This window comes from Silurus meridionalis, chromosome 23 (assembly GCF_014805685.1).
Source record: "Silurus meridionalis isolate SWU-2019-XX chromosome 23, ASM1480568v1, whole genome shotgun sequence".
In the NCBI taxonomy this organism is placed as follows: Eukaryota; Metazoa; Chordata; class Actinopteri; order Siluriformes; family Siluridae; genus Silurus; species Silurus meridionalis.
The window spans coordinates 7,194,675-7,217,782 of NC_060906.1; the positions used below are offsets into that span (position 1 = coordinate 7,194,675).

General features: G+C 38.7%; 1 protein-coding gene across 2 annotated transcripts in view; it reads right to left on the reverse strand.

Moving 5' to 3' along the window:
- The window catches only part of cnih3 (cornichon family AMPA receptor auxiliary protein 3), a 29,864-nt gene that overhangs the window by 3,483 nt on the left and 3,273 nt on the right, over positions 1 to 23,108 (reverse strand). Inside the window, exons 2-5 of one of the 2 annotated variants that reach the window (XM_046836821.1) lie at positions 17,796 to 17,864; positions 14,684 to 14,731; positions 2,973 to 3,085; positions 539 to 682 (exon numbers count right to left, since the gene is read on the reverse strand). In XM_046836821.1, coding sequence (XP_046692777.1) covers positions 539 to 682; positions 2,973 to 3,085; positions 14,684 to 14,731; positions 17,796 to 17,864 — 374 coding nt within the window. Of the gene's footprint in view, positions 1 to 538; positions 686 to 2,972; positions 3,086 to 14,683; positions 14,732 to 17,795; positions 17,865 to 23,108 lie in introns of both variants that reach the window. The other variant, XM_046836820.1, reaches the window with a different exon arrangement.

The window sequence follows — 23,108 nt, forward strand, 5'->3', positions numbered from 1 at the left end:
AAATATTGATTCCTTCATTAGTATTTCTTCCTTCTTAGTATTGTTTTGTAAACTTTAATATGAACTTGTTTTCTTTAAAGTCTGAAAACACTGCATCTTTTTTTGTTATTTTGGCCATTTGCCATTTTCTGCAACTAAATGCATTTGCATTTTATATGACAGTATGTTCACTTGAAACTTGAAGAAATGTTGTCAGTAGTTTATAGAATAAAACAAAAATGTTTATCTTGCTCAAATGCATAACTATAAATACCAGAGAAACAGCTTATTTTGCAAAGGTCACAATAGTATAGAAGGTCTCTATTATTTCTCTGCTCCACCATTACAATTTCTTTTCACTAGAACTAGGAAACATTGCTGTTGGTTGAAGTTGAGAAAAGAATAGCTCAAATGTCCTACATAGAGCCTGGAACTCCTTAGCATCAGTGTCTAATCTCAATAATGCTCTTCCTAGTGAACGATCGTCATGTCCCAAAATCTAAGGGAAAGCTTTTCCAAAAGTCACTGTATCACTGTAAATGAAGTCAATGACACTTACCAGTAGAGATAATAAAAGAAGGACAGCACAAAGAAGGACATCTTGCACCAAGCCTCCTTCTGACAGAACTTGAGTGTATCATCGTTCATGACACTTGCAGGGTCATAAAGCAGCTCCTTGGTGTCTGTGGGGCTATGAAAGTACCTGCCGAAAACGGGAAAGAACATAGAATGGGTAGTGCGCAACATCACATAATTTCCCTTTTCTTTTAAATCAGGATTTCTCAATTCACAGCACAGGCTTGTAAATGTGCAGGTCAGGGTTTTAAATGTAATAAACCTTCTGGTGTCACCCAGCTGGAATCATTGTTAGCCCAAATTTAATGTAATCTAACACCTGGGTGTTGCAATTAAAATAATATAAGGGGTTGTAACACCCTGGTGCTGTTGGCGAATCTTTTGAACCAGAGGATTTAAATCACAAAGTAAGAAAAAGACCAGCAGCATAAGATATATACCACTTCCATTTTGCATGATTCTTGTGTCTCAAACCTGTATTTTTATAATTGTACAAAATGTTATAATTGTATAAAATTGAATAATCAGAACAAATTGTATAAGTGTATAAATAATCTGCACAAAAAAACTTGACCTACAAATAGATGCAGCAGATTTTTTTTTGTTCCAGCAAGGACTCCTAGAAATAAACTGTCTAATGTGGGAACCACAGGGAAGGAATGGTTCCACACCATGCTGGAATATCTCAAAGAAATGCACCCCTGGGAGAATTTTTAAGGGGAGGTGCTTTTGAGAAAGCTGAGACTGTGTACCAGATCTGCCCCACTGATGAGGTTGGCCATTAAAATTGTTGTGGCGCCACCCTGCAGAGGACACGCTGGTCTTGGAATGGCCTTCACTCTGACTTCTTTCCTCACATTCCCTTTCAAACATCAATCTGACTCCATTATCAGCTGAGGGTGTTTCTAAGACTCCTTTTGTTGCACAGTGTTCCTTGTTTCAAGTCATGACTCCTACCTGCTACATTAAGGGTATCACTCCAAGATACCCTTGTTAGCATATCAGCAAAGCCATGTATATGGGGTTTGGGGTTTCTGTCTTGTTCCATGCTTCTTGCTTTGTATTAACAGTTCTTATGCTCACTGTTTTGTATGTTCTTTCTACTTTGTTTTGAATAATCTGCACTTGTACATGCAACAGTAAAGATACAAAAACCCGACCTGACTACACAAGCACTTAATTATGCACAATTTGTTTTTCAACCAACCAAATAAATCTGAAACTCAAAATCCTGTCCACAGAGATGCTTTGCCCTCAGTCCTTCCTTGCCAGCCAATCTAGTTCACCTCATTTTCCTTTTTTTTTGCAGAGTAACTAGCACTAAAATGCAGGAGTTCACCCACTTATCACAAGGCGGACTTTCAGAATAGTGTCAAGAAGGCTGACACAAAAACACAGGCACAGGAAGACAAACAAATGGCTAGGCCATAAACCTAGACAGGGCATAAAGTAGACAAATGAGGTTCCCTTTCAATAACTCGAGCTGCGTCGAACCGCTTTGGGAACGCGCCCGAGTGTTCACGCTCTGAAATAATGTGTGTAATCAGTCAAAAATTGGACGCTGGTCTATGGTTGGTTGGACGGTCTATGGCTGCCCTGGTGTCCACAGAAATGCACCTGTGGCTCACTCCTTCAGAGATGTCTGATAAAGACAGGGCCATACTGCTGGACCCCTTCTGGCCTCTTTCGCGACTCCGTAAGTTTGGTGGTCGAAAGGTTTATGGAGAATAAGAAACAGGTGACAGCATTCCAGCGGTACCTCCCATGGTCAGCGGGCACTGCCCCAACCGCAACCCTTTACCTCCCACTTTGAGGTGCAAAGACGCAGCGTCACGACTCGCTCTCCCCCTGTTAGGGGTTCCTGCGCGGCGCTCGGCCTCGACTTAAAAAGTCCTGACACAAAATTTTCTGGGGATCCAGCCGCATCACTCTATCTGGTGCCCACCCTGTCCCGACCCCCACAGGGGCCTGGTCCGTTAACCCTGCCACCCTCGGTGCTTCAGAGCACGGCCAGCTTCAGCAAGCTCTCTTCTTGGTCTCCACCATTGTTGTGGTCCAGTAGGTCTCGCCACCTCTAGAGGGACCATCCTCATTAGGGTAGAGAACTGTAAAGAAGTACTGCAGGGTACTTTGGGAGCCGCTGATACCCTCATGGCAATAATTTCTTTATATACATTTGTTATATGAACATTAACTGCTGTAGTCTGATGTCTAAAGTTGTGTTTAATTCATGTGCATAGCACCTGAGCCCCTGTTGACTGTAAATATATGGATTTACACAGCCTTTCCTAGTATACAGCCTGATAAGAAAGTTCTGGAATGTTCATTTTGTAAAAACTAACCTGTGATCATATTTATTGTGTGAAAGCATCAGAGGCTTTATAAATGAATTCAAGTAGGTCGGTTCAGGTGTTTACCTCCATGTGTTGTAGAAAAGGAGAGGGATGTTGAGGCCCACAGTTAGCCACTCTTGTGCACACATAAACATGATACAGAAGAGACCATGGATTGAATATTCTGGAAGCACCAGCTGGTAAAAAGACAGACAAACAGTAAGCATTATCATTACTGTTATTTTTTTATTTATGGTAAACCAGTATAATCTCTCAAATACTTCAGTTATAGCAGCTTTATCCCCACACTTGTCTAGTTACAGTGAAGTAATCTTAGCATGCTTAACGTATGTGAAATATATGGTTTCTTAGAAACCACCTCAGATTCTAGCAAAAACCTTAAAGGGGTTTTTAACTTAATGTAACTGTACAAGGAAAAAAAAAAAGAATATTCCCTGTACGTACATCTTATTTTTTTTAAAAAGATATAGAGATAGACAGGCTGAATATTTTCTGTTTATGCCGTTGTTTTACTCATGACTCACGATGAGGTGCTGGCGTGCCAGGTTGAGGCTGAAGGTTGAATAAACTGATGGATTCGGCAACATCATATGCTCAGACCAGACCTGTATTTTATACAAGGCCTTCATATTGATGCTTATTGTGAAGATCTGCAATTTTCTCGGGTGGCTTATATTCAAGCACACACATGGATATCGGTAGTGCTAATCACACATGCTACACAATTCTGTAGCATGAAAACTATGGCTGATGACAGTCTGACCTCTCTGCATAGATTTAAGCATGTTAAGCATACTGAGGCTATATGGAAAGAAATGATTTAGCCAGGCTTCCCAAAATTGTGACTCCATATGTTTTTGTATTTAATTTTTTTTGGAAAAGTGTCTATAAGATCAGATTTTTGTTATTGTTTAGAACTGCAAATTTCATTGGCTTTTTTTCTTTCAAAAGCAACAGTTTTGGAGTCATAAAAACCTGCAGATCCTCAATATTACTCTGCCTCCTATGTTTCTATCGGTTTCCAAATTGAGTGATTAGAGATATTTCATAGAGCACCAGTCTCATCCCAAACTTACTTCTAAAACCATAAAAAAAAATAATAATAATAATTGCACTCACACAAAGAATTTAGTCATAGATGGATAAACAGTTTGTAAACAGTAAGCTTGTTTAGTGTGTTCAATGCAATGCTAGAGCAGGATCTCCCACTTCCTTTTAGCCTCTAATTGGTCAAAAGGTTAGCTCTCTTGATAAAGGGCCTGCTGGGACAAGTGCTGAAGGAGATCTAAAGATCTGAAGGAGTTCTTCTGTATACCTTCTTTGTTACATGGCATATGAATTTAACTATGCCTTTCTAACTTAACTTAACTGTTTAACTGTATACCAGATGCCTGGATGCCAGACATAGCAGGTAGGGTCTTAAAGAAAGATAGGATTTCTAAGATAGTTGTTCATGTAGAAGCTCACTATAAAGGTTTGTTAGTTACATTGCAGAGGTTTGTAATGTCTGATGCTGAAATGTGCTCTGGTATATTACAGAACTGTGTGTTCTGTGTGTAATTCCAATTGTGATGTAGCTTACAGAAGGATATTCTGAGGAATATCTAGGTGGTGCTTGAAAGATAATATGGGCTTTACAAATAAGTGGAGGATTAAGTCTTGCATTTGAGGGTTCAAAAGTATTTATCCCACTCAGAAAGTGCTGCTCTGATTTCTTGTGGTACAATTCAGAGTATTGCAATAGGGTTAGTTATTTGGTGACAATCCAGAGCTGAGGTCAGGCAAACTAAACTGATCGCTTGTTTACCAGAATGAGACTGTGTTTGCTTCCTGAGCTATAGAAAAATGAAGAAACTACACATTTTAACAACTCCATCATATTGTGACTGAAAATAGTACTAATCAGTGACTGAAATTGTTTTGTTTAATAGAAACCTGGATTCAACCAAACGAGTATGCAACATTTAAATGAAGCTAGCTTTCTCTAATACAGCTATTGCATTCCCCAGCATGGTGTTGGGGTTGCAGTTATTTATAATGATATTCCATGTGGTTAAACAAAAACCCAAACATAAAGAGTTTTATTCATAATTTTAATCATTCTAGTCTCATTTATGCTTTAGGCCTTTTCTGTTACATGCCTTGCCACTGAGTTCAACGAGTCACATGCAAGAGCCATAGGAACTGGTACCTTTGATAGACTTTTGAACACACATTTCTATTTTTTCTTGTTCAATGTCAACAGGCTTTTAATTTTGAATATATGCAGATTTTTTAACCCAATGTGCGTAATTAAGGAATTTAGACTACAGATAGTTCAACTTCTACATGAAGTTTATGGTACTAGTTCCTCTCCACTGATGGGCTGGATTTAGAAATGGATACATTTTCCTCTGCAAAAACTTTAAGCCAAATCCATATCTAAGCACTGAAAACCTGTATCTAAATATCAATCGTTAACTGACTCGTCATCATCATCATCATCCAAAACTCTCTACCTCTTCAAAATTGAGAACCATGAAGGGCTTTTCAAGTGCACTTTCCTCTCACTATCTGAAATTACAGGGATGTGAATAAGTGGCACTTCATGCCTCATTTATCTAATAAGTGACTACTCACCTACTGATACTCACCCTCTTTATTTTCCTCTCTCTCTCTCTCTCTCTCTCTCTCTCTCTCTCTCTCTCTCTCTCTCTCTCTCTCTCTTTCTTTCTCTCTCTCTCAATTGGCTCTCATTTCTTCCTTTTTCTATACTCCTGCACTATCTGCCTCTGCTACAGTGCTCACCAATTAAGAGCATTTTCTGCTAATTACACATTCCTAACTCAGGAATTGCTATGTGTCTATTAAAACATCCTTCAGAGTTTTTTACTATTTTTATGAATTATTAGACCTGTAGGCCAGTGGATCTGAAAAACATTTCTTTTATTTTAAATGAAAGATGTTTTATTATTGTATCTAACAAAAATGTGCATTACAATTATCTGCTCAGTTTTTTTGCTCCAGTGACTAATCCAGTTGCAGTTCTTGTCTTAGTCAGGGTGAAATGTCCGTATGCAATACAATGGGTGTCAAAAGAGCTTCCAGTCTTCAATTACTGTCTTTTCTCTTTAAGCAATAATTAAACTCAACAAATAAGCACACACATTTTCTCCTCAAAGAAACCCAGCCATTATTGTTGCACAAGCGAGTGCACTCTTAGTGCCAGTTCCAAGCCTCATAAATGGGGAGGGTTGTGTTAGGAAGGGCATCCAGTGTAAAACATGCGCCAAATCGAATATGCGGATCACAAATTTGAATTTCATACCAGATCGTTCGAGGCCTGGTTACCAACGACTGCCACAGGTATTGTTAGCCAACAGGGTACCTGTGCCACACCTGACTTCCTCATACAATACCACAACTCTTCTCTCGGCACCCTGTCGTACGCTTTCTCTAAATCCACAGACAATTAAACTCCTTCTGACCTTCTCTATAGTTCTCCATCAACATTCTCAAAGCAAATATTGCATCTGTGGTGCTCTTCCTCAGACTGGCTACCACTACTTTTTCCTATAACTTCATGGTGTGACTGATCAACTTTATTTCCTCTGTAGTTACTGCAGGTCTGCACATCTTCCTATTAAAAAAAAAAACACTTCTTCTCTTTTCCTCAGGCATCCTCTTACCTTCCAAAATCTAATTGAACAATCTGGTTAAAAACTCCACTGTCAACTCTCCTAAACATCTCCATGCTTCTACTGGTATGTCATTGGGTACTACCGACTTTCCACTCTTCATCCTCTTAATCGCTGCTCTCACCTCCCCCTTACTAATGTAATCCACTTCCTGCTTCATTATCTCCACACCATCCAACCTTCTCTCTTTCTCATTTTCCTCATTCATCAGCTGCTCAAAATACTCCCTCCATCTTCTCAACACACTCTCCTTACTAGTCAACACATTTCCATCTCCATCCTTTATTGCTCTAACTTGCAGCACATCCATCCCCTCTGCCTGGCCAATCGGTATAAATCCTTTTCTCTTTCCTTAGTGTCCAACTTCTCATACAGCTCCTCATATGCATTTTCCTTGGCTTTTGCCACATCCCTCTTCCTCTGCTGCTGCATCTCCTTGTACTCCTGCCTACTTTTCTCATAACTCAATCCCAATCCTGTTTCTCCAACCTCTTTCTCCTTATGCTTTCCTGCACGTCCTCATTCCATCACCACGTCTCTTTGTCTTCCTTTCTATTTCCAGATGTCACACCAAGTACCTTCTTAGCTGTCTCCCTTATCACTTCTGCAGTAACTGTCCAATCATCCAGCACCTCTTCACCACCACTGAGCCCCTGTCTGACCTCTTCCCTGAATCTCACACTACAGTCTTCCTCCTTCAGTTTCCACCATCTTATTCTTCTTTCAGTCCTCACTCTCCTCCTCTTCTTCTTCATCTCCAAAGCCATCCTACAGACCTGTGTGCACCTTCCTCCACTCTTATACGTCACCCTATAATCCTCCTTCCTCTTAAAATAAGTGTTCACCACTGCCATTTCCATCCTTTAGCAAAATCTACCAAAATCTGCCCTTCCACATTCCTCTCCTTAAAGCCATACCTACCATCACCTCCTCATCGTCTCTGTTCCCTTCACCAACATGGCCATTGAAATCTGCACCAATCACCAATCTTACATTCCTAGGTACACCTTCTACCACTATCTAATTTACTCCAGAATTTTTCCCTCTTCATCTCACAACCCACTTGTTGAGCATATGCACTGATGACATTTATCATCACCCTTTCAACTTCCAGCTTCACGTCCATCAGTATGTGAGGACATGTATGAGGAGAGTGTGACAGCAGTAAAGTGTGCAGTAGGAACGAGGTTGGATTGCATCATGGAGCAGCTCTTAGCCCTTTCCTGTTTGCAGTGGTGATGGACAGGTTGATGGACGAGGTCAGTCAACCTGTACTATGATGTTTGTGGATGATATTGTGATTTGTGGTGAGAGTAGGGAGCAGGTTGAGAAGAGCCTGGAGAGGTGGAGGTACTTGCTGGAGAGAAGGGGATTGAAAGTCAGTAGGAGTACATGCAGGTAGTTGGTTTGAAAGAGGCAGATGTAGAGGACAGGGTAGTATGGAGACAGATAATCCTCCAAGAAGAAGAAGAATTCTCTCCTAAAACCACTCTTATTTTTACAATATAGGATCGCCTGTGTTCTGACGTTTAATTGTTCAGACTTTTTAATTCCTTTTAAAAAATAAGTCACTGAAACTTCCTGTTGCTTCTTTCAGTTTTGAAAATAAAGTAAAATGTATTAAAATTAATTATACATGTACCAATACAAAAATAAATTGAATTGTAAGCCAGTAATATTAAACCTATTACAAAGTTTTGTAAACAGTATATTTGACACTATCAGGCAGCCTTCATGCTTTGTGCATCTTTTCTACCCAACACAGTTGCATATAGAGGTTAAGTCACTAAAGCCGTCCTGTCAGCTTGACAGAATTGTCAACTGAACTCTCTCAACAACAAGGTATTTTTGCTTGCACCATTTGGTGCAACCTCTAGAGATTGTGGTGTATGTAAATACACAGGAATTCAGCAATTTCTGAAAATCTCAAACCAGTACATCTGGTACCAACAAAGTACCTGTACCTGTATGATTTAATTACCTTTTTTTCTGGACTATAAGCCGCTACTTTTTCCCCATGTTTTGAACCCCACGCCTTAAACAACGAAGCGACTAATTTATGGATTTTTCCAGGGTTTTTCCCAGTTTCACAAACTTCAAGCCAAAAAACTGAGCGACACAACATAAGACAATAAAATTTCAATAAAATTTCAATGAAAATTTCCGACGGGAACGAAAAAACACACCTTACCTGTGTTCTGAGCTGCATGGCATCAGCACAGCAATTTTTAAACACACGACGATGCCAAAAGAAAAACTCTCGAGAGAAATTGTTGTGAAAGGAAGGAGGAAGACAGTGAACAATGACTTTCTTGGTAGGCTACTGTTTAGATACAAGCCGTTGTAACGCGTTGAGTCTGGGTCATGGGAGAGCTCGCTAACTCCAGTTGCAACAGAAATCATATAAGCAGAGACAGGTTTCCAAAACTTGTGCTCATTTATTTTTCTTGGCAACAGCGTTACAGGTTAGTCAAAGAAACTTGAAATGAGCATCAGAAAATAATAAGGACATATTCCTCGGTCTTGCACACATGCAGTAATAACGGAAAAATGCGGCGGCAGGCTATTCCCAAAATGCCACTCTGCTTTTAAAGGAGCCACAACATATTTCACCCGTTACACCGTGTTACAGACACTGTCTTTCGTTAAAGCCTGTGTAAAGTTTATTCGTTTCAGTGTGGAAATGTTATAGACAGGTGCGGCTTATTATAGTACATTCCGGCTTGTGTATACAAACACCACATCAGGTGGAGCCCCAAGATCTCATTGCTATGCAGAAACAGAATAAGAGAGGTGTAAAGGTGGGAGAAGCTAATAGCAATGGAAGCATGAAATGCTTCTGCCTAGTGTGTTGTCTCTCAGCTGTATGACAGGTTAATGGGTCTGGTGCTACCTATCTGAACACTGCCTATTTCCTCTGAGCCACAATGCTGCTATTTTTAAAGCAAAATGCCTTTTCAAGGTAAAAGGTTGGGTTATTTTTTAGGTTGGCTGCAAGAAATCTTGAAAACAAGTGTCCAATTTTGAATGATGCTTCTTTGTCAGCTTCATCAAATATATGGAATATAGTTTCACAGACCTGCAATAAGAAAGTACACCCTTGTACAATTGTATGCTTTTATGTACTAGTGAAATAATAGTGCCTTCTCAATCTATTGTTAATGAACAAATAACCTCAAGTGGAAATAACCTCATCTCCAAACACGTTTCCAATTGAATTTATCATTTGGAAACCTGTGAAAAACAATGACTTCAAACATAAATCAAATGAAGCAACAATGAGAAGGAAAGTGGGTCAAACTTTCCTCACATCGATGTGATGCTTTCAGTTGGATCAACTCTTAATGAAAGCATCCACTTCAGGTTATTTTTGGTAAGGAAATGCAACATTGTATACTTGTTGTCCTTATATATACGTATATATATATATATATATATATATATATATATATATATATATATATATATATATATACGATGAGGAAAATAAGTATTTGAACACCCTGCTATTTTGCAAGTTCTCCCACTTAGAAATCATGGAGGGGTCTGAAATTGTCATCGTAGGTGCATGTCCACTGCGAGAGACATAATCTAAAAAAAAAAAAAACAGAAATCACAATATATGATTTTTAAACTATTTATTTGTGTAATACAGCTGCAAATAAGTATTTGAACACCTGTCTATCAGCTAGAATTCTGACCCTCAAAGACCTGTTAGTCTGCCTTTAAAATGTCCACCTCCACTACATTTATTATCCTAAATTTGATGCACCTGTTTGAGGTCGTTAGCTGCATAAAGACACCTGTCCACCCCATATAATCAGTAAGAATCCAACTACTAACATGGCCAAGACCAAAGAGCTGTCCAAAGACACTAGAGACAAAATTGTAATTGCCAAGCAGCTTGGTGAAAAAAGGTCCACTGTTAGAGCAATCATTAGAAAATGGAAGAAGCTAAACATGACTGTCAATCTCCCTCGGACTGGGGGTCCATGCAAGATCTCACCTCGTGGGATCTCAATGATCCAAAGGAAGGTGAGAAATCAGCCCAGAACTGCACAGGAGGAGCTGGTCAATGACCTGAAAAGAGCTGGGACCACCATTTCCAAGGTTACTGTTGGTAATACACTAAGACGTCATGGTTTGAAATCATGCATGGCACGGAAGGTTCCCCTGCTTAAAGCAGCACACGTCCAGGCACGTCTTAAGTTTGCCAATGACCATTTGGATGATCCAGAGGAGTCATGGGAAAAAGTCATGTGGTCAGATGAGACCAAAATAGAACTTTTGGGTCATAATTCCACTAAATGTGTTTGGAGGAAGAAGAATGATGAGTAACATCCCAAGAACACATCCCTACAGTGAAGCATGGGGGTGGTAGCATCATGCTTTGGGGTTGTTTTTCTGCACATGGGACAGGGCGACTGCACTGTATTAAGGAGAGGATGACCGGGGCCATGTATTGCGAGATTTTGGGGAACAACCTCCTTCCCTCAGTTAGAGCATTGAAGATGGGTCGAGGCTGGGTCTTCCAAGATGACAATGACCCGAAGCACACAGCCAGGATAACCAAGAAGTGGCTCTGTAAGAAGCATATCAAGGTTCTGCCGTAGCCTAGCCAGTCTCCAGACCAAACCCAATAGAGAATCTTTGGAGGGAGCTTAAACTCCGTGTTTCTCAGCGACAGGCCAGAAACCTGACTGATCTAGAGAAGATCTGTGTGGAGGAGTGGGCCAAAATCCATCCTGCAGTGTGTGCAAACCTGGTGAAAAACTACAGGAATCGTTTGACCTCTGTAATTGCAAACAAAGGCTACTCTACCAAATATGAACATTGACTTTCTCAGGTGTTCAAATACTTATTTGCAGCTGTATCATACAAATAAATAGTTTAAAAATCATACATTGTGATTTTTGGATTATTTTTTTTAGATTATGTCTCTCACAGTGGACATGCACCTACGATGACAATTTCAGACCCCTCCATGATTTCTAAGTGGAAGAACTTGCAAAATAGCAGAGTGTTCAAATACTTATTTTCCTCACTGTATATATATACACCGTATTTTCCGGACTATAAGCCGCTACTTTTTTCCCATGCTTTGAACCCCGCGGCTTAAACAACGAAGTGGCTAATTTATGGGTTTTTCCTGGGTTTTTCCCGGTTTCACAAACTTCAAGCCAAAAAACTGAGCACCACAACATTAGACCAATGAAATTGCGAACGGGTTCAGGTGAACCAATGAGACTCTTTATATTAAATCAGATGTGCCCCCACCACATCATAAATATGGATGAGGTTCCTCTGACGTTTGACCTGCCGCTCACTCGGACTGTCAACAGGAAATGCGAATCATTCCTCACGCTGAAAACAACCGGGCATCAAAAAACGCACGTCACCTGTGTTCTGAGCTGCACGACATCGGGAGAAAATCTTCCAATGATGCCGTGCATCAGAAAATAATAAGGACATATTCCTTGGTCCTGCACACATGCAGTAGGGCTGGGCGATATGGCCTAAAAAAAATCCCCAATTGGCGATTTAAATCTATTTTTTTCCCCCTGCTTAAAATAAATCTGCATATATAAATGTTTTCACTTTATTAAATAAAGTTTATTTACCCTTCTGGGATTATAACCCACTTTGGGTTAAAGTGCAATCTGAAACAACAAGCCAAAAATACAACCTGGCGGCCCTGCCATTGTAAATTATGAAAATAGACGGTAACATAACATAAAATGAGCAAACCTACAAAGAAAAATGTTTTATGAGTGTTTAAATGTGGAACATGGTTAAAAATGCACCTGAGGTTTTGAGTGATTTTTGCCTTTACTTTTCTTAAAAACTCCACAGTAAAATAAGTTGAAATTTGAAATAAGAATATAAAAGACAGGGAGATTCTAAATAAGAATTATTTGAAAGATTGAGCAAACTTAAAAAAAATGTTTTATGAATGTTTGAATATGGTGAATCAAATGCTCAGATTTTTCTGTTTCTTAACGGAAACGTCGTTCTAAAGCGTCTTTACATGTATTTTGACCGCTCCCACCACCATACCGTAAGTGTACAATTAGACGCGCAACACTAAACAAAGTGCAGCTGCTTAACCGTGTATTTTCAAGATGCATCTGCTTAACCGCAGTTAGGGCCCTACAGCTCTCCCACTCGACAGCATGCCTCTGTTTGAGGTGCTGCAGTAAATTGGTGGTACTGCTACCTTTGTTTGCTCGCTGCCATGTTGTTTGTGTATCTCTATGGCAAACACGCGGGGGGAGGGCTGAGTTCATTCGAAACTATGGAAGCCCAGAGGGGAGCGTCGGCGGACATTAAAGAGAAAAGAGAAATTCAAATAGATTGATGTAAACTACACATTCAAGTTAATCGATAAAATTGATTTATCGCCCAGCCCTAACATGCAGTAATACTGGAAAAATGCGGCGGCAGGCTATTCCCAAAATGCCGCTCTGCTCTTAAAGGAGCCACAACATATTTCACCTGTTACACCGTGTAACAGACACTGTTTTTCGTAAAAGCCTGTGTAAAGTTCATTAGTTTCAGTGTGTTCGGCTTATAGACAGGTGCGGCTTATTTATGTTCAAAATAAAAATCTTTGTAAAATTCAATGGGTGCGAGAGGCTTATATTTGGGTGCGCTTTATAGTCCGGAAATTATGGTACGCATCCAAAACTCCAGACATCAACAATGTCAGTAGTGATAAAGGAAGTGTTTAAAATGTATTTTCTTTCATTAATTTGACTATTAAAAAGTAGTATTTCTAATGCAATTAGGCTTTTTATTCCAAATGGATTTATTTTCATCAACCAATGCAAATCTATTTAAACTGAATTCAAACATGATAAAAAATATGTAACGTTTGTAACAAAAGAAAAATGTAAATGTAACAAAAGTAAAATGTAAAACATTTATTAAGCTCACAAATTCAGCAAAAAAAACTAAATTGCTGATGACGAAATTACACATTGAGATTTCTGTGAGAGTGGTCAGGTCTCCTACTTGCTAAGAATGCATTGTGTAGATTGATCTTCATAAATTGCTATAAGGGCAATCACCCAAGTAGAGATTTAGAAATAAAACCAAAGACAGAACCACGGCTTTGACAGTTGGTGCCGCCTTTAATCACCAGCCAAAAAACCCCAAGGCAGTCTTCAGTGGATCGGATTTTAAATCAGCATCCTGTTTAGAGGAGGATAAAATAAGAGAAGAGATAAATGATAAATACATCAGTCAACTATAATATTAAAAGGACTGTTTTATTGAATTGTATTCAATTGAATAAAGAGCAACTTACAACTGAGCTAAAGAGCCCAGCAATAGCAGCTTGCCGGTGGTGGGATTTGAACTTGTGACCTTCCAATCCAAAGTCCAATGCCTTTAACCACTGAGCAACCACTTTAACAATAACCAAACTTTAATGTCTAGATGACTGGGTCTGAGCTGCAGAGAAGGGTTTTGTGGGGTGTTGTGGAACCAAAATGTTCCAAGGTCTTACAGTAATACTCATACTTTCATTCAGTTACCAGGTTTCATTCGTTACCCTGCTTAAATATTTTGACAGCCTTATGTTTGACAACATGGCACATGGACTAGGACTGATCAGCTCTTATCCTGTTTACAGCTGATACAGCACATTCACCTTTTCTGGCACTGCACTTTATGCTCTGAGAAAAACTTGCCGCTTGCACCATGGACACGTTATAATTATTTTGTTACCACATCACATGCCTAAGTTCATGCCACTGGTTCATGATATGAGAGCTCCCAGATTAGTGTTCCTCCCACTGACCAGTCAGACAAGCACAGCCAGACTGGGAGTCCTGCCAATGCCTGCTGACTCGCCAGCCAGAACCAGCTGGTCAAGCTGGAAGGCAAACAGGCCAACCTACTACACCATCCTAACACTAGCAAGACCAGGCAGGGAGACCAGCTAAACCAGGATAAACCAGTATAAACAGGGAAGAACCATTATAACCCAGGTTGTCAGTAAGCTAAAGATTTTAAAGTAAAGACTTTGGACAGTAAACTCCAAGCAACAGGATTCAGTATAATCAAAATATACAGTATGACCTTTTTTTTTACCTTTCGGAGCAAGCAGCATAGTCGCTCAATGTTCCGAAGCCTTTCACGCTGAGGAGAAAAACAACAAACAAGATATATAGTATATGTATATAATTCAATTACATTTTTTATAGCACTTTTTACAATAGATATTGGTGCATTTGCAGAAAAGTTAACGTGATGCATCAATATTCACATATTCACATATATCAACATATTGGCATCAGTAAAAATTTATTTATTTATATGTAATTATTAGTAGATGTGCTATACATTTATTATCTAGAAAGTATTTTATATTTAGATTGATTTCCCCTGGCTAATCCACACATTTTCTCAGCACCACTGCTGCTACATACAGTATATGCATTTTTCCATGACTTATGATTCCTTCACTCATTCTCTGTCCACTTGCTGGGGTAGTGGATGCATGTAAGATTTATATTCTACAGTATATTTAGGTCTGATCATACAATCAGAAATCTGATCTGGATCTCTCCTTTGGCCCAATCTGCTCCAGTATTAAGTAGACTTATAATTAACCATCTGTACTATCACAAGAGATCTACCACCTGGGGAGATTAAGTGTTGAGAGCATGTGTTTCTATGAAGTCATCTTTTCTATCCAGAGCAACCTGCTATATGCCCATTTTCTGTGTACATGAAGGCCACAACTGCCTAATTTCACTGTAACTAACATGGAAGGAGAGAAAGATAGAGAGATAGATCGAGACAGAGAGAGAGAGAGAGAGAGAGAGAGAGAGAGAGAGAGAGAGAGAGAGAGAGAGACCCAATGTTCAAATTTCACTCGCTTTGACAAATGGAAGGTTATAGCCAACCAATTACAACTACCACTACCACTGCACTACCACCAAATTACCTCAATGTGTGTCATCATGTTTTGTCATTGACTGCACTTTAACATCTTAACAGAATTTACCATTGAAACTGTCGTTGAAGCTAACTAGCCTGGGTAGCTTCATTTCCAGCTGGTTATTTGTGCTTTCTGTCTAAGAGATTCCAGACAGTTGAATTAATCCTACTGACATTTCTCCCACTGTAGCAAGCTTCCTACCTAAAACTCATACCTATTTCGATGCTCTTAAGTCTAATCAATTCTAGTCTTTGAATGCAATTATATATATATTTTACCATTTACTCTATTTGCAGTAAATACATCAAAAATATATACTGTATATTGTCTTGCATTTGATAAAAATATACAAGAATAAAGAACACCCTGGGTATTCTCTCATCTTCGACATCACTGTTTCCATTTCAAATAAATGCAAACAAGACTCTAGACAAACTAAAAATTATCTCCTCCATTAATAATAATATTCTGTAACGCATCCACTGTTACAGAAAAGCTAATAATATCATTGAGAGTTTAGTATGCAACCAATTACAACTGCACTACCACCAAATTACCTCAATGTGTGTCATCATGTTTTGTCATTGACTGCACTTTAACATCTTAACAGAATTTACCATTGAAACAGCCTGGCTCTGAAAAGCAAGAAAAACCGAGATCTGAAAAAGCTTCCACATTACTGTGTACATACTTAGCAGACTACTTCCCCAAAACACCAGCAGCATCCTCAAAAAAGCATTGCTGCAATGTCAATTCTTTCTAAGGACACTTCTTAAAAGACGCAAGCACTTTAACAGTGTGTCCTGGCCGAGAACACAGTGTGGATTGGATCGAAACACACAACTCCTTCAGAGGGCATCGAAAACTGCAATAAAACTCAACATCTCCCACAACTCCAGAAGCTGTACTTGGAAGTTTATAATTTTGGAGTCCTCTCACACAGATCATGATTTGTTCTCTTTACAATAAACAGCCCCATAGCATTAGAAAATGGCATTTCTGGGCATTGTTTTCCACTCTGACTTTCACTTTTTACCATTTTCTGTAAACTTTAGAGACTGGAAAATGTCTGAAACCTGCCAAATCCTAATCCGCATTATGGTTTGTTCCAGTTTGGAACTTAATAATGTAGTAATGTTGATGCTGTATACATGTGATTATACTTTTTCATTTATTATACTTTAGATACTCCTTTTTAAAAAATGCATTCATTAAGGCTGCACAATGAACTCACGTGTAAAACTGTTAGCTCACAATACAACTCCAACTTCCGACAGCCAGCATGGCCTACAAACATGGCCGCTAAGGACTGCTCACTTAGAACACACAAACACACTTCCATGCTCTCACGCACTCAGCTACAGATTGAAAACACTTTTTAATTACACAGATCACAATAATAATATGAAATTCGTTTCATTCACATGTTGTGAAGTATACTCACTTTGACTTACATTATTTGTGTTTGCTTCTCCGGTGGTTTTTGATGGTTTTGTCTCTCATTTTTGATACTTGCTGATCGCCTAACCATGCGTCTCTTTTTGACACAAGCTTTCATTCACACTCTGGAATTTTCTGCTTCTTTATCAAAACTGCTACCTGCTCTTACACATGTCTGAGACTGCATTACGTGACGGTAACATTGCACAAAATTTTAATATGCATCAATACATTCCTCTATATATCTACATTTCTAGCTAAAATTTGTAATAATAATATGAATACATAAATCTGATTAATCTTAAGGCTGCAAACACATACATGTCAGGAGTTCAAAAGATTTCTCACTAAGGTTGGTATGATGGATTTGAATTGTCGGTCATTAAACTTTCAGCCAGAGAAAGATGAAGTTCATCATATATCATATTGTCTATATTTATACAGAGCTAAATGACCCAAAATGTCCTTAAGCTCAGGGGCAGCAAGCATATTGGAGTGCTGTTGCAGATAGAAGAGGCTGTTATAATATGGCTTTCTATCATTATACACACATTAGAAAATGACAGTTACTTTTTTATTTAGAGTTGCAGATGCAGAAGCAGTTTGCTTATTTATCTGAGCTTCTTAGCTTGTAGCCCAGCGTTATGTATAGGGGGATACGTTAGTTGCTTTGAATTCCATATCTAGTACTTGCAAAGCAAACACACACACACACACACACACACACACACACACACACACACACACACACACACACACACACACACACACACACATACACACAATATTACCATCATTTAACCTGTAAAATGTACTTACTGCATGGTATGGATTGCCCTGATCAATAGGGACTTTGAAGTCTGCATGGAGCTCATCAAAGGCCGTTATCTAAAACCGAGAAAACAAGGAAAATATCATTATATTGTTTCTCCCCTGTCACACAAGAACATGATAGACGCACAAGCACATACACAGAAACTGGACAGTAATATATATCTCACAAAGGTGATGTTCATTTAATTTCATTTAATTTCAGCAACCATTTTAGTGTATCTTTTCAAAGGACAATACTGTAGAAATGAAACTTGGATATATTTTAAAGTCAATTTATATATTTTTGTCAATGTGCAGCTTGTGTAGCAGTACAAATTTACTGTCCTCTAAAAATAACTCCACGTACAATCATTTTTGTCAAAATAGCTGTTAGTGAAATTTTTACAACTAAAGTGTAAATATTTAGCGTGGGCACCATTGTTATGTAGCACTGCCTTAATCCTCCTGCACATGAAATTCAACAGAGCTGCACAGGTTGTTGCTGGGATCCTCTTCCACTCCTCCATAATGACATCACTTAGCTGCTGGATGTCAGACACATGTTGCTTCTCCACCTTTCACTTGAGGATGCTCCACAGGTGCTCAATAAGATTCAGGTCGGGAGACCTACTTGCCACTTCATCACCTTCAGCTTCAGCTTTCTAAACAAGGCAGTTGTCATCTTGGTGGTGTTTATGGTTGTTATTATTTTGGAATACTGCCGTATTCAACTTCTTTGATGGACCCTTGTGAAGTCTGTTCCGAGTCTTGAAAAACCTCTGTATGACCCTGACCACTGTACTTTAACTCAGTTTCAGGGTGTTAGTGATCTTCTTATAGTTTCAGCATCTTTGTGGAGAGCAACCATTCTAATTCTCTAATCCACATTGAGTCTTTACATGAGGTACCATGTTGAACTCACTTCTGTTGGCAGTTATTAAGACAATAATGGCTGTATGTTGAGTTAGTTTCAGAGGGCAGTAAATCTGTACTGCTATAAAAGCTGCACATTGACTACTTTAAACTATATCCAAGTTTCATTTTTATAGTATTGTCCCTTAGAAAAAATATACTATGTTTCTGAAATGTGAGGGGTGTACTCAATTTTGTGAGCTTGTGTACTTTATTGCAGGCTGAACCTGATTATTTTCACATGACCTCTTTTATCAGCAAGCAATTTCCACCACAGAACTGTAATTTACTCAATGTTTTTCACATTATGCTGTGTAAAACAGTGCGCTGTCTGAAATCCCAGGAGATCAGCAGCTTCTGGAAAAACTCAAACTAGCACTTTTGGCACTACCAAGCATGCCACGCTTAAAGTCACAGAGATCACACTCTTTCTTCATTCTGATGTTTGATGTGAATATTAACTGGAAATTTTGGCCTGAATCTGTATGATATTTGCATTGTGCTTCTGGTTTGATAACTGCATTTAGATATACTTATTTTTATTTGAAGAAGAGGATTCAAGATGCAGAGATACAGTACTCTAATCGTAAAAGATTAGTGTGCGAGGCATTTTCCTGAGAGATGATGAATGCCAGAGATTCTTGACAAGTACCTCCATAGTTTTGCCCTAACTGCAGCGAATCACTGATAGAGCTTTGTGAAGCTTGCAGGCTACGGGAATACTACTGACATTACCTTCCTGTGACAATGTGTGGTCACAGCAGGGTGGAGAGCAAACAGCAGATATGCCTGCTGAGTTTTGTGAGAAGAATACGCAAACCTCAATAAAGGAATATACTTTTGCTGATTTGTAGCAGCTGGAACCTAAAACAGCAGAATGTTTTTATAATGGGAAAGAGAAGAGACTGCATTGTTTTCATTAGTTGAATTTAAGTAAGATTTGATTTGAAGGCATGAACAATTGGAAATTGGACTGTTGTGTGGACAATCCTAACAGCCAGTGATGATCCAGGCAATGTTTTTGTTTATGGAACAACCTAACCAGAAGTAAAATGACTGACCAGCGATTTAATATCTGATATTTAGTGTTTGAGTGTTAGCAGAATGTTTAGAGCATGTCAGACATATCACGGCATGTATATAGTAGTGAAAAGGGCATGCGCATATGCCCTGCAGTGCATGCTTCTCTTCAGGGACATCCCCTTACATTAGGTAAACACCCAATTTAAAGGATGTTCTCCCTGCAAAAAGAGAACATGTAATGACCGATACCTCCATGTATTGCCATCATATTAATGAATTTATCATGAAAGTTTTGTCTAGGTGGTCACTAGGGGTGTAACGGTACACGTATTTGTACTGAACCTTTTCATTACTGGACTTTTCGTTTGATGCACATGTGTACCGACTGCAAACCTTGTTTTAAGAGCGGAACAAAATCTGAGTTCCCTCACGAACATATTAAGTGTCAGACTGCCAGTTTCTTTAGTCTCTGCCTCATGGCACTGTGGCTACTGAAGCTTCAAAAATTTGTGTGTGAATGAATGGATAAATGAATGATGAAAAGAATGAATTCATTTATGAATAAATAAATTGAATGAAAAAATTTATTGAATGAATAAATAAATAACGATCTTGTGCGTTTGTTCAATGCATACATTTGTTAAAGGATGCTGAAATAAGTAAAACAGTTAAGTAGAACATTAAAAAATTTAATAATAAATGTAAAAAATACACAAATGGAAACTATTTAATTTTTATTTTATTTTTTTCATAAATTTCATTTTATTTAATCAATTTGTTTTGTGTCTATTAGTATCACCTATTAACTATCTATTATTAAGTAAATCTATAATTAAATTCAATATAATATAATAAAAAGTGTATTGCTTTAATTTTATTTATTCTTTTTATTTTTATAGATTTTATTTATTTATTTAAAACAGCAGGCATTTTATTTACAATTATTTAAAAAAATGTAAACTGTTGATGTTCATAAATGTTAATAATAATAAATGATGTTAATAAAAAAACTACAAGCAAATTTGTTTTGCATTTCTTCCCCCTAATTGTCCTAAATTGTACTGACTTAAAAACCGAGGTACATATCGAGCAGTGAATTTTCATACGATTACATCTCTAGCAGTCACACATGCTAGTACAGACTGACAACACAAAAAGTGACCAAGCAAATGCACACCTTTTTTCTCACAATTCCTAACAATCTGACACACATAGTGGACATTTTGCAGTAGTCCTGTGCTCAGTAACAGGCATTTCAGCTGTTCATGGCAAGGATGTGCTGGTCCACAATCAGCCAAGGCAACAACTAGGATCACAACAATAAAGGATCACTTTAAATGATAGATCTGACGCCCCTGTGGAGTGTCTCAACACAGAGTGAGTCCAGTCAAATCCAAATCCTCAGAGCTTCTGTTCTTACTCCATAATTTCATGGATCATTAATTTCACTTAACTTTAAAGCCAATGTTATATACCTTAACACAATTCCTGCCTCCCATTAAAGCCCTTTATCTATATACTGTATATACAGTGGGGCAAAAAAAAGTATTTAGTCAGCCACCAATTGTGCAAGTTCTCCCACTTAAAAAGATGAGAGAGGCCTGTAATTTTCATCATAGGTACACTTCAACTATGAGAGACAAAATGAGAAAAAAAATCCAGAAAATCACATTGTCTGATTTTTTAAGAATTTATTTGCAAATTATGGTGGAAAATAAGTATTTGGTCAATAACAAAAGTTCATCTCAATACTTTGTTGTATACCCTTTGTTGGCAATGACAGAGATCAAACGTTTTCTGTAAGTCTCCACAAGGTTTTTACACACTGTTTCTGGTAGTTTGGCCCATTCCCCCATGCAGATCTCCTCTAGAGCAGTGATGTTTTGGGGCTGTCGCTGGGCAACACGGATTTTCAACTCCCTCCAAAGATTTTCTATGGGGTTGGGATCTGGAGACTGGCTAGGCCACTCCAGGACCTTGAAATGCTTCTTACGAAGCCACTCCTTCGTTGCCCGAGAGGTGTGTTTGGGATCATTGTATGCTGAAAGACCCAGCCATGTTTCATCTTCAATGCCCTTGCTGATAGAAGGAGGTTTTTACTCAAAATCTCACAATACATGGCCCCATTCATTCTTTCCTTTACACAAATCAGTCGTCCTGGTCCCTTGGCAGAAACACAGCCCCAAAGCATGATGTTTCCTCCCCCATGCTTTACATTAGGTATGGTGTTCTTTGGATGTAACTCAGCATTCTTTCTCCTCCAAACACGACACGTTGAGTTTTTACCAAAAAGTTCTATTTTGATTTCATCTGACCATATGACATTCTCCCAATCCTCTTCTGGATCATCCAAATGCTCTCTAACAAACTTTAGACAGGCCCGGACATGTACTGACTTAAGCAGGGGGACACATCTGGCACTGCAGGATTTGAGTCCCTGGCGGCGTAGTGTGTTACTGATGGTAGCCTTTGTTACTTTGGTCCCAGCTCTCTGCAGGTCATTCACTATGTCCCCCCGTGTGGTTCTGGGATTTTTGCTCACCGTTCTTGTGATCATTCTGACCCCACAGGGTGAGATCATGCATTGAGCCCCAGATCAAGGGAGATTATCAGTGGTCTTGTATGTCTTCCATTTTCTAATAATTGCTCCCACAGTTATACAGTTATTCTTTCTGCTAATGAGAGGTTTGGTCACTGCAGAGTGGGCTTTCATTCCAAATGCTCTTAAACGTCAAGACACTGTATGAAGAGACAGATCCTTACCCTGTTCAGTGCTGAACTGGTGAGCAATTCCAGCTGCAGTGTGGAAACGATTGCCCATTGAGATCCTCAGCAGTATCCTGTCCTCTCTTGTATTTGTCTTCAGTGGACGACCAGACTTCTTGGCTGACTTGAATGAGTTTGTGATGTTGTAAAGATTCAATATTCTTGAAATCACAGATTTGGAACGACCAACTTGTCTTGCTATGGCTGATAGAGTCATCCCTTTGGCCTTCATCTGGACAACCTGCTGCCGGAGGCTTTCAGTCACTTTAGAACGGCCCACCATCTTGCAGAGTCAGTGAAACTGGAAGTGCAAAATAATGTTTTTTTTTTTTAAATGCCTTAGTTATTTTGTGGAAAAGGTGTTCTGGTAGCATGGTATAGACAGGACAAAAACTCCCTCAACTGTTGAGCAGTGAAGATGAGATTATTTCAGAATTGTTCAATTGTTTATAAATTGTTCTCTAATTGTATATATATATATATATATATATATATATATATATATATATATATATATATATATATATATATATATAATGCAAGTACTCCCATATGTCTCTTAAAATTCAGACCATATCCTGCATTATTCAACACTGCCCATTCTATAATATTTGCACA